Source organism: Cynoglossus semilaevis, chromosome 14 (assembly GCF_000523025.1).
Source record: "Cynoglossus semilaevis isolate Cse_v1.0 chromosome 14, Cse_v1.0, whole genome shotgun sequence".
NCBI lineage: Eukaryota > Metazoa > Chordata > Actinopteri > Pleuronectiformes > Cynoglossidae > Cynoglossus > Cynoglossus semilaevis.
The window spans coordinates 7,871,459-7,881,652 of record NC_024320.1 but is presented as its reverse complement, the minus strand read 5'-3'; the positions used below and the strand labels follow the sequence as shown (position 1 = coordinate 7,881,652).

General features: G+C 39.3%; 1 protein-coding gene across 1 annotated transcript in view; it reads left to right on the top strand.

Moving 5' to 3' along the window:
• LOC103389473 (dystrophin) overlaps positions 1–10,194 on the top strand; it is a 159,323-nt gene that overhangs the window by 113,039 nt on the left and 36,090 nt on the right. Inside the window, 12 exon segments of the mRNA XM_025062208.1 lie at positions 1–14; positions 172–321; positions 799–897; positions 1,772–1,871; positions 2,659–2,828; positions 2,972–3,089; positions 3,902–4,113; positions 4,677–4,831; positions 5,253–5,442; positions 7,812–7,984; positions 8,073–8,229; positions 8,880–8,991. The exon segment at positions 1–14 is cut by the window's left edge and continues 29 nt beyond it. Coding sequence (XP_024917976.1) covers positions 1–14; positions 172–321; positions 799–897; positions 1,772–1,871; positions 2,659–2,828; positions 2,972–3,089; positions 3,902–4,113; positions 4,677–4,831; positions 5,253–5,442; positions 7,812–7,984; positions 8,073–8,229; positions 8,880–8,991 — 1,650 coding nt within the window.

Sequence of the window (10,194 nt, the reverse complement as noted above, 5' to 3'; positions counted from 1 at the left end):
CTCGCTGGGCTCAGGTCAGTTTCCTTTTTCCTGCTGCCAACCTTACAGCTCAAGTGGTTGTAGCCTACAGGATGGTGGAACGACACCAATCACAGCTCTCTGTTTGTTTGTTTTACTTTTTTTAAACTTGAGTAGTGTGTCACCATACTTACTCAATACCTTTTGAACTAGGTTTCCAGGCGTCTGCCGGAGCGTCAGCTGGAGATTGAGGGTCTGTTGAAGGAACTGGAAAACCTCCAGGGTCAGCTGGATGACCTGTCGGCCTGGGCGTCCAGCACCAGAGCACAGCTAGAGCGCAGTCCTGAGGATCCACCACCAAGGGTAGAAAACAATGACACAAACCTGGACCTAGTCCTGGTACATTCCAGACATATATATGTATATTCTTTCAAATTAGTGCTCCAAAAGAACACAGAACCCCCCCCCCCCAAGAAAACACCATTATTGTCATCGTACATTTATATACATATATACCGACAAAACACAGTAAATACACACACTACAGAATGTGACCTTTGCATTTAACCGTCCCTGTGGAGTATTGATTGCTTTTAAAGCACTTGGGGAGAAACGGAATTTGTGATTGTTGGACAAACCGCTGCTCCTGCGATAACAAGTCTGAGCCTCTTACCACTGGGCCACAGGCTGCCTGTGAATTGCTCGCTTTTTTGTTATTTAATTAGCAGTCTTCAATGTGCAGTTGTCAATGTGCAAACTCACTTTTGCATTAGTGTTGGCACTTGCAAAAGCACAACGATTTAACATCACTTTTTCTATCTATCATTTCTATCTTTTCAGATCGCAGAGGAAGTGCAGTTGAAACAGCCAGAGGTAGAGGACGTCTTGCAGCGAGCTGATCAACTGTTCAAGGACTGTCCTGCCAGCCTTCCAGACAAGGTGAGAGCCAACAACTGAGATTAAAGTTGTCGGGCTAAGGAACAATAGTATTCAACAGAAACAATGGCTGTATGAAAACAAAGCTGTCTATGAGCTCATTTGAAGCTAATTTTAGTTAGAGAAAAAAGTTAGCTGAAACAATGTTGTCACGTAAGTTGATAAATAGCTAGAAATGCTGTAGGTAGCCAACGGACTGTCTAACTAAGTCAGGATAATGGTGGCTGACAAACACTGCAGGTGAGAAACCAACTTTAACAGAGAAACAAACAGAGAATTTACTCTGAACTCTGCAGGTTTCATTAACAGAAACCTATTTTAAAGAGCTAAAAACTACAGCTAATTTTAAGCATTTCTCTGTTGCAGTTCATTTCCCTCTTACAGTGTCTACATTATGCAAAAAAAAAAAAAGAAAATTATGTAAGGAACCTGACCAGAAATTAATACAAGTAAGACAAAATGTAGATAAGCAATTAGCATAGAGGTGTGTAGGTAGCTTGAAAGGTGCTACACATTAGCTGTAATGCTAGCAAGGTAGCCGCAATACAGTGAAACAGAGTGTTCCAAAAGATCCCTGAATTCGCTACAATTTTGATAAAATATTGCAAAAACAGGTTGATTTTGGCAAGAAAATAATTATAGTGACCTTAAACATTAAATTTAAGCAAGTTAATACAGAGGTTTCTCTTAAAGAATATCAGATCCATATAGTTTTAAACTCTAGTCTATGTAGAAGAATGTAAAATCTCTCTTATGATGACGAATGTTTGATTTCACCAGCCCAAAGTTGTTGTGTACAACATCTTCATTATTTGTGTGTGTGTGTGTGTGTGTGTGTGTGTGCTTGTGTGCACATGTTGGTTTATGTGTGACATAGGTCAAGTATGGGAGGCTAAAAGAAGACTGGACCGTGATCCTGGAGCTGTTAAGGCAGCATAGGGAACGCATGGCTGCCCTGCTTGTGGCTAAAAGAACTAGTAAGACTCCATGATGTTTATGCAATTGAAATATTACTGTACACATATACATTTTAATAGCATATTCTATATATATAATATAGTGCAAAATAAAATTGCAGAGAGAGAAGAAGAGAAGAAGCTAAAATCTGAAAAATCTCAAAGCTGACTGAAATAAAGAAAACAACAAACTCATTTAAAGTTTGACCAAAAGGTTAGCAAGGATTTTTAACCTTAGCCCAGAAATGTTTTTTCTTGAAACACATTACAGCAAAAATATTGAAGGTGAGACAAAAAGAATAAATAGTTTGCGTAATTTACAAAAGCAACAACAAACCTTGGTTGGAGGTGTTTAACACTGAGCTAACCCTGCAGAATAATTGGTTAACAGTTAACCAACAGGTTGAAAAGAATTTGGGGTGATGATTTTGTTTGAAAGAATGGTAAAAGATTGTTAAAAACCTTAGAATGTAAAATGCTCTAGTTTCTCTTCAAAGTAAAAGTATTTTTATTTGATTAAGTAAAGTAGTTACCCAAGAGCATCCAAGGGTCCAGTTTGAAATTGAAAAAAACTAAGCAAAAAATAAATAAATTAAAGATAGCAAAAAAATATTAAAATAACATGAAGGACATTTTTGACCAGGTAAAAATGCCTGGCAGCAAACTGACAAAATGTGTTGCTTCTCATTAGTAATTCAGTATTCTAGTTGATGACTCTGGGGGTTAAATTCTCTCTGAACATTTGAATCCTTGTCCATTATTTTAAAGTAAGGTTAGCATGTTGCTCTGTCTTTTGTTTCCTTGTTAGATGAAAGTCTAACAGGAAGTGCCCAACCAGACTCTGCAGCATTGGGTCAGTTCAACAAGGCATGGGCAGAGCTAACCGATTGGCTGACCATGCTGGATAACATGGTGCAGAACAAACGAGTGGTGGTGGCGGACCTGGAGGACATCACAGACAACATCAGACAGATCAAGGTCAGGTGGTCAGGTGGTCAGGTGGTCAGCGGTCAGGAGGACCAAGATCTCAGACCCACAATGGGCTCACTCTCTTCTTATAATGAAACACTGTATGTAGGAGATGGTCAGTTGTTCTAAAAATGACCATGTGTGTTTTTTAGGAATCCTTACAAGAGATGGACCACAAAGGCCCCCTGCTGGAAAGACAAGTCACTGCAGCCGAGAACCTGAAGAACAAATCCACCAACCAAGAGACTCGTAACGCTATTACTGAACGCAGTAAATCCTTTACTCTCTTTCACAACCTCATCCCAACATTTTCACTGCATCGCACCAAGAACCTTCAACAGAAGTAATTGGTTTCTGTTCTGACTGTGGCTTCCTGCATTTTTACTTACTGGAGATAATCCAGCAGACATCACACAGACTTATAATTTGTTTTACGAGGTGATTCGAAAAGGTTCAAGTGGTACAGTGATACATTGGAAATGTAACCAGAAGTAGATGGAAATAATTTGAAAGTCAAATATTTAAAAAGGATGATTTAGTCCAGAAATAGCTCAAAGTAGAAAATGTTATTCAGAGCAGACATACAGTAGCTGTTGATAAAAGTCAACAGCGACTGAGAAATCACTTAGTTTAGGTTGGCAGGGAAACAATTTGGTCAAAACATTATTAAAACAAATGAAAAACAAGAAACAACTACCAGTTAGAATGTGAGACTTTAAAAACATCTCATATTTTGAGCAAATGTGAGGACAAGCTAAGAAAAATTGAATGACTAAGCTAAAGATTTAGAGAAGTATACCGTAGCTATTTTAATTTTAATTTTCCCCAGAAACAGAACAGATAGCATCAGGTATGCACAGAGAAAACTAGGAAGGACACCATGAGGTTGCTAACCTTAGCTAAAACTACAGAACGATATGTTCAAGAAATAATCGAATGATATGTTAAAAATGAATAGCTAATATAGCTAGCTTAGCTGACAAAAGCACACAATTTGGCAAAGTCCCTGTGAAAATTACAAATAATATAGTAGTACAATTAATATAAATGTATGGTGATCAACATGAGTATGAATTTTTCAGTGGACCGACTACAAATTCACTGGGAAGATTCTCAGGCCAGACTCCTGGACCGGTCCAAGCAGCTCCACAACATGCTGCAGGACTCCACTGAGTGGCTGGACGCAAAGAAGAGCGCGGAGCACCACATAATGAGAGCCAATGAGAGGCTGGACTCCTGGCAGGAGATCAACTACACTGCAGACGCAGTCAAGAAACAAAACGCTGAGTTAAAGGTGGGCTGACCACAGAGCAGTAACTTTGTTTTTTTTAATTATTATTATTATTTTTTGGACTGCTGTATAGACTTTTTCCACCTGAGTTATTGCCGTGGGTTTAACTTTAAGGTGTAAAGGGCTATGATGCAAATACAACAACAACCTGTTGGTTGTCTTTGTGCTTCTTGACTCTTTTAACTGTGCAACATGTTCTCTGTATCCAGCTGCATTTATTTAGTTTTACATACATATATATTGCTGGTTGTCATAATAGTTTTTTTCTGGGGATATTTAAGCTTTTCATGCTATTTTAGTGAGACATGCTCCAATCCATGCTAACTCTGACAAATGCTACGTAGCTACTGTATTTCCATGCTACATTTTTGCTACCCTCCAGTCACTCTGAGTCATGTTTGCGTTAATACAAAGCCAGCAAATAGATCAACTTTATTTTTATTTTAGGATAAGATCAATGCTTTATCAAACCTTCATGCTTTTATATACATATTTTAACAGTCCTCCAGTTCTTAGGCTAACACTTCTTCAATTCTGATTTAGCCTTTCTCTGTTTTCTGTTCTAGGTGTTTTTGAGGGACCTGCAGCTGTGCCAGGGTCAGGTGGACAAAACCAATGCTCTGGCTGAGAAACTGCTGACATTATATTCAAATGATGACACGCATAAGGTGAAACAGATCAACGATGATATGATGGCCACTTGGAGGAACATTAGTAAACGGTAGTGAGACATACACATCTACTTCCTTTCACTTTGATTAGCATCAGCCTGCTATTTATATTGCATGACTGCCACTTAGATTTTAAGGATTAAACTTCTTTCTTTGTTGGTATTTTTTTAATAATGTCACAGTTTCTTCTTCCCCTCAGATTCATTTTATCTGTTATTTGGATTTATTTTAGTTTTTCTTTGTATTTATGAGAATATTTTCTAAACAAACAGTTAGCTTTTCCTGGTCTTCATTTGTAAGTGGTCTTTGCCTGTTGTTTACCTAACTTTTTGGCCTGAGTGTTAACTAACACTGGCCTTTTATGGTTAACTTCACAACTACTGCTGTGTTTTTGTGGCTTTTCTTTCAAACATATTGTGGCTTTTTTATAGTATGAGACCAGAATAATTGACACAGGTCTTTCCTCTCCAGGGTTTCAGACAGGGAAGCTGCTCTGGACGCCGCTCTGAAGCTGCTGCAGCGTTTCTACCTGGACCTGGAGAAGTTCCTCAGCTGGCTGACAGAAGCAGAAACAACCTGCAATGTGTTGATCGACGCCACCAACAAGCAGAGGCTGCAGGAGCAGCCAGAAGCAGCCAGGCACCTGCTGGCCCAGTGGAGGGTGGGCTTTACTCACATACTAACACAGTTTAGTTAATAACATTTTCACAGATTTTCTTTGGCTAATAGAAAATTGCAAGTGAAGGCCACGGTTTACACACCAGTCACTGTCCTGTATTTAGGACACAGCCGCTGCTGGTCGTCTGCAGCCACACACATTTGCCACACACATGGACATTTTTTCATCACCTGAGTAAACCTTAAATAAAGATTTTAAATACACAATTTACAAAATAATGATTTTCAGCATTATTGTGTGTTGGCATTTACACCGTTTGAAAACCAACTTGTTTTTTTAGCATTCGTGACATTTACTTTAATTCCCAAATTATTACTTGGAACTGATTTCAGCAACAACATGTGACTTACAGCATATGTTCCAGGTGAGGGTTTTCACCATTTTTTGGAATAGAGAATGGAACAGTTGTCCTTTCATCTTTGCTCAGGCTGGCACGACAGGAATCTTTACTTGGCAGAATGCAGGGCTTTTATTGGTCCACAGCCGCTTCATACATATGCAGGCTGAAGCAGTGCATTGTGGGTGGTGAAGAAAAGACTCTGTTCTGCAACGGAACATATCCTGACCTTTGACCTTCAGCCTGCACCCACACAATCTTGTGTTTCAGTGGCATTTCATTTTTGAACACACACACACACACACACACAGCTCCAGTCGTACAAGTGCAGCTCTGTGATCGCTCAGTTGTGTGTGTCAGTCTAATTTTGGACAGTAACACAACATTCCACGGTCGACAGAGCTACAGGCTATGACCAATAAGTGCTAGTAGAAGAGTTAGCTCAATCAACGCGCTAGTTTTAGCATCTCTCTCTCTCTCTCTCTCTCTCTCTCTCTCTCTCTTTTTCTTTTTCTTTCTTTTCCTTTTCTTCTGCTTCGTCCCTTTTCCTCTGTCCGCCACACACTCAATTTCTAACAATTTTAAAGCTGTGGGAGCAAATCCTGCGAATGAGGACGACGGCCATGATGATTTCCGATGATTTAATGTAGTTTTTTACGGAAACTGGAGTAAATCTTCCAAAGATGCTGCGAAGGAAGGTCTACCATGTTCAGGTTGTAGTAAACATCTGTTCTGTGGTGAACTAAGAAATTCAGGCTATGACTTTGAAATATTTGTTTTCATTTGCTAAGTTGGATGGATAAAAAAAGTAAAACAATCTAAATGTGTTTATCTGTTCTCATCCTGCCACAGTGTGGCACAAGGGGACGTTTCTGTACTACTAATTATTCCAATAAAAATGTTTGTTTTAAGGATGACAGTTAGAGCTAGATTGCTGACTTCCTCCTGTAGGTTGGATTGATATGGTGTGACTGTCAGTTTGTTAGTTTGACGAATATCAGAATATCAACTTTGAGATGACAGCCATTCTTATTTACCTCACCGTCACTGAATATAAGTAACTTCCTGTAAAATGTCCTTCAAACCATAACAAAGGAAAACATCTGAGTTTGCAGGATAAGCTAAAAAAAAAATCATAAGAAGTTTTCAGTACTGCACAAACCAGGATACTGGCTGATCCTACTGGGTTGGTTTAATGTGGCCTGTGACCTTCTTTTTAATTTATTCTTTATGTTTTTCTCTCAAAATTGAACTAATCTGTTTGAACTAAAGGCAGAACATTAAAGGGAACTGTTCTGACCCTCAGAATTCTCCCTGGCTAAAAAGTAGTGTAATCAAAGAATACAGGAAGTTTTGGTGGAGGGCTTGTACCACCAGCCATTCCTATTGGTCAGTGGTCATATAAGACAGTACAAACTTATATAAATAATACATTTTTTTGTGTGTTCTGTTAACAACAGACTTCTTTTAACTTGTGAATCCACAGGGAGCTGTCAGGTTCAACTATTAGGTGAAATTATTATAAAACACAGAATACAAATTTACATCATCTTCATGTGACTTTTAACGTGTAGGAAAATAATGTGAAAAAGTAGCTTCAGGCTGAATGTTCCAAATGTGATCACAGATGGCAGGCAGCGTACACTCAGTGTTTACTGGCTGTCAGTATCACACACACAAGTGTTTGACTGACAATGACATACTGCTAGGATTGGCTTTTCAAGTGCTTACTTCAATTCTGGCTTCACAGAAGGAGTTCATCTAATGTATGATCTGCCAAAAAATGCCTCCAGGTGAATCACTTTTGAAAATGTCAGTTGACTCTGGGCTGACTCACACATTTTGACATTTTTTTTCTGTGACGGAGGATTCCACCCACAGGGTATTAGGACTTCTGATCGATTACTGTGCGCTTCACCAGGAAAAAGAGTGGAAGAGTGGACTGCTGATTTTATATATAGAAACACAAAGCCTTTTCCCCCCCCTTCTCATCAGTGAGTATGTGTGTTTCCAGGACCTCCAGGCGGAGATTGACAACCACACAGAGATGTACCACTCCCTGGATGAGAATGGACAGAGGATTCTCGCCTCGCTGGACGACTCAGCAGATGCCACTCTGCTCCAGAAACGGCTGGACAACATGAGTCAGCGCTGGACTGATCTGCGAAACAAGACGCTCAGTATGAGGTATGTAATGAAACCTGGCTTATTGCAACAGAAAAATGTGTAAAGCTAATTAGGCCTTAGCAATGTCTGAAACTTGTCTCTTTCAAAGGGCCCACTTGGATTCAGAGATGGCTCCATGGAAAAGGCTCCACATGTCCTTACAAGAGCTCCTCAATTGGTTGAGGCTTAAAAAACAACAGCTGGAAAAGGAGCCACCTGTAGGGGGTGATGTCCCGACAGTGCAGGCCCAACTGGAAACACACCGGGTGGGAGGAAACACACACACACATGCACACCGTGGGATGCTGGAAGTACAATAACATAGCTGTCTTATGCAGTATTTGAATCATGTTGTTGTGTTTTTCAAGAATTTTGAAAAAAAAAAAAGTTAGCTGGGAAGTAGAAAGAAAAGTTAGACAAACGTTGGATTGAAAATGATATCAAAATGGTCAAAAAAAGCCAAAAAGATACAAGCAAGGCAAACCAGCCAGAGAAATGGTAATAATATGTTACTATTACATAAGGTTACCTAATGTAAGCACAGAAAACACTAGAAGAAATATAGTGAAAACAGCACTAACTTAGCTCAAGTACATACAAGTTAACTAAGTAAAAACTACAAAATACTAAGATTGTTACTTTAAGTATTATCGTAATACAGCATTTAAAAATATTTATAAGGATATATTTAAAAAAAAATGATGATGTGCAAAAATAAGTAAATAATATCTTAAAGTAAGTCCAATAATATTTAAAAAAAATGGAAGAAATGCTTCTGGAAAGTTCTGAAATGTGTTTTAAATCTTTGAAATCATGTTTGAATGTCTCAGAAGGAGAGGATAATATACTGTATGCAGACGGTGTTTGTTTTTTATACTGCATCAGGACAACAGATGTATTGTGGATGTTCTGACAGAGCTTTAGAAGAGACCTGAGAGCTAAGGAACCTGTTGTGACCAAGAGTCTGGACGACGTCAGCGTCTTCCTGTTAGAACTGCCCCGAGACTCTCCTTCATTTGAGCACAGAGGTACGCACCAACAACTCCCCTCTACACACACAACACACACACACACACACACACAGACTCATGCAGCTATTCTCTCTCTAAACCCTGCCTTAACCCCCATTCGTTTCTCTGTGTCTCTCTCTCCTCCCATAAATCCAATATTGCATATTAAGCAATATTGTCTTATCTGACAATATTCCCACGTTTGGAATGCAGATGCATTCAAAGATTTGGTATAAGAGACAATACCATGTAAAACACAAACATAAACTAGTGCTAGTCCCTAATCTGTCTAATTAAGGTGTTAGAAAATGAATCATAGTGAAATATTTAAAAGCATTGGTTTCAACTAATGTTAAAATTACCAGAATTTCCCTCAAAACCATATATATCGGTTATAAATCTTGCTCGTATGCCATGACTTTCCTGTCGCCCTGTCAGGCTTTCAGTGATAGTCCACTTTTCTGGCTCAAAGAAAGCAGTTAAAGCCTCTACGTGGCTCTTTGAAGAAAGGGCAAAATCCAGCTGTCAAGAGACTTTTGCAAAGATTTTTTTCCCTCCCTGTAACTTAGTAAAAGATGAAGCCTAAAAGGCCTGATGCTGTGCTTTTGGTGCTGTGACATTTTGCTTGCTTGTGATTTTGACTTTGTCACTGCAGATAGTCTGAGATGCGGTGTCTCTCACAGCTGGTCAACCTGTCACAGCTGCTGACTGACATTTTAGGTGGTTTTTCAAGGTATTCATAGCTTTACACACAGTTATGCTGTAGGGAGAGTACACCAGGTGTTGGTTCTGAGAAGAGTGTGACCACCACAGGCCTTCAGAGGGACCTAACAAATGGTACAAAAAACTTCAAAAACGTCAACTTTTTCAAAGTGTCAAATGCTTTCTTTGAACATCCAAAAGAAAAGACTGTTACATAGAACACACATAATTGCCCTGTGGGTCTTGGTGGCAGAAGTCCCAGACCTAAGCACCCACACTCTCCTTCTGAGATATGGGAATATTGTGGTCTTCCCTGGATTGAAGCACCAGCTACATTTTGAATCTCTGCTGAGAGAACATGTGTTTCAACTTATATGAAGCTCAGTCACAATTCTCCAGTGGATTAATCACCACACAAACATTCTTAGCGTCTCCCCTAGTGGCTTAGCATTCCAAATCCATCTCAGAGGTTTGGTTTGTTTAATGTTAGTCCACCCTAGGGTCTCCTCTCCAATTGGC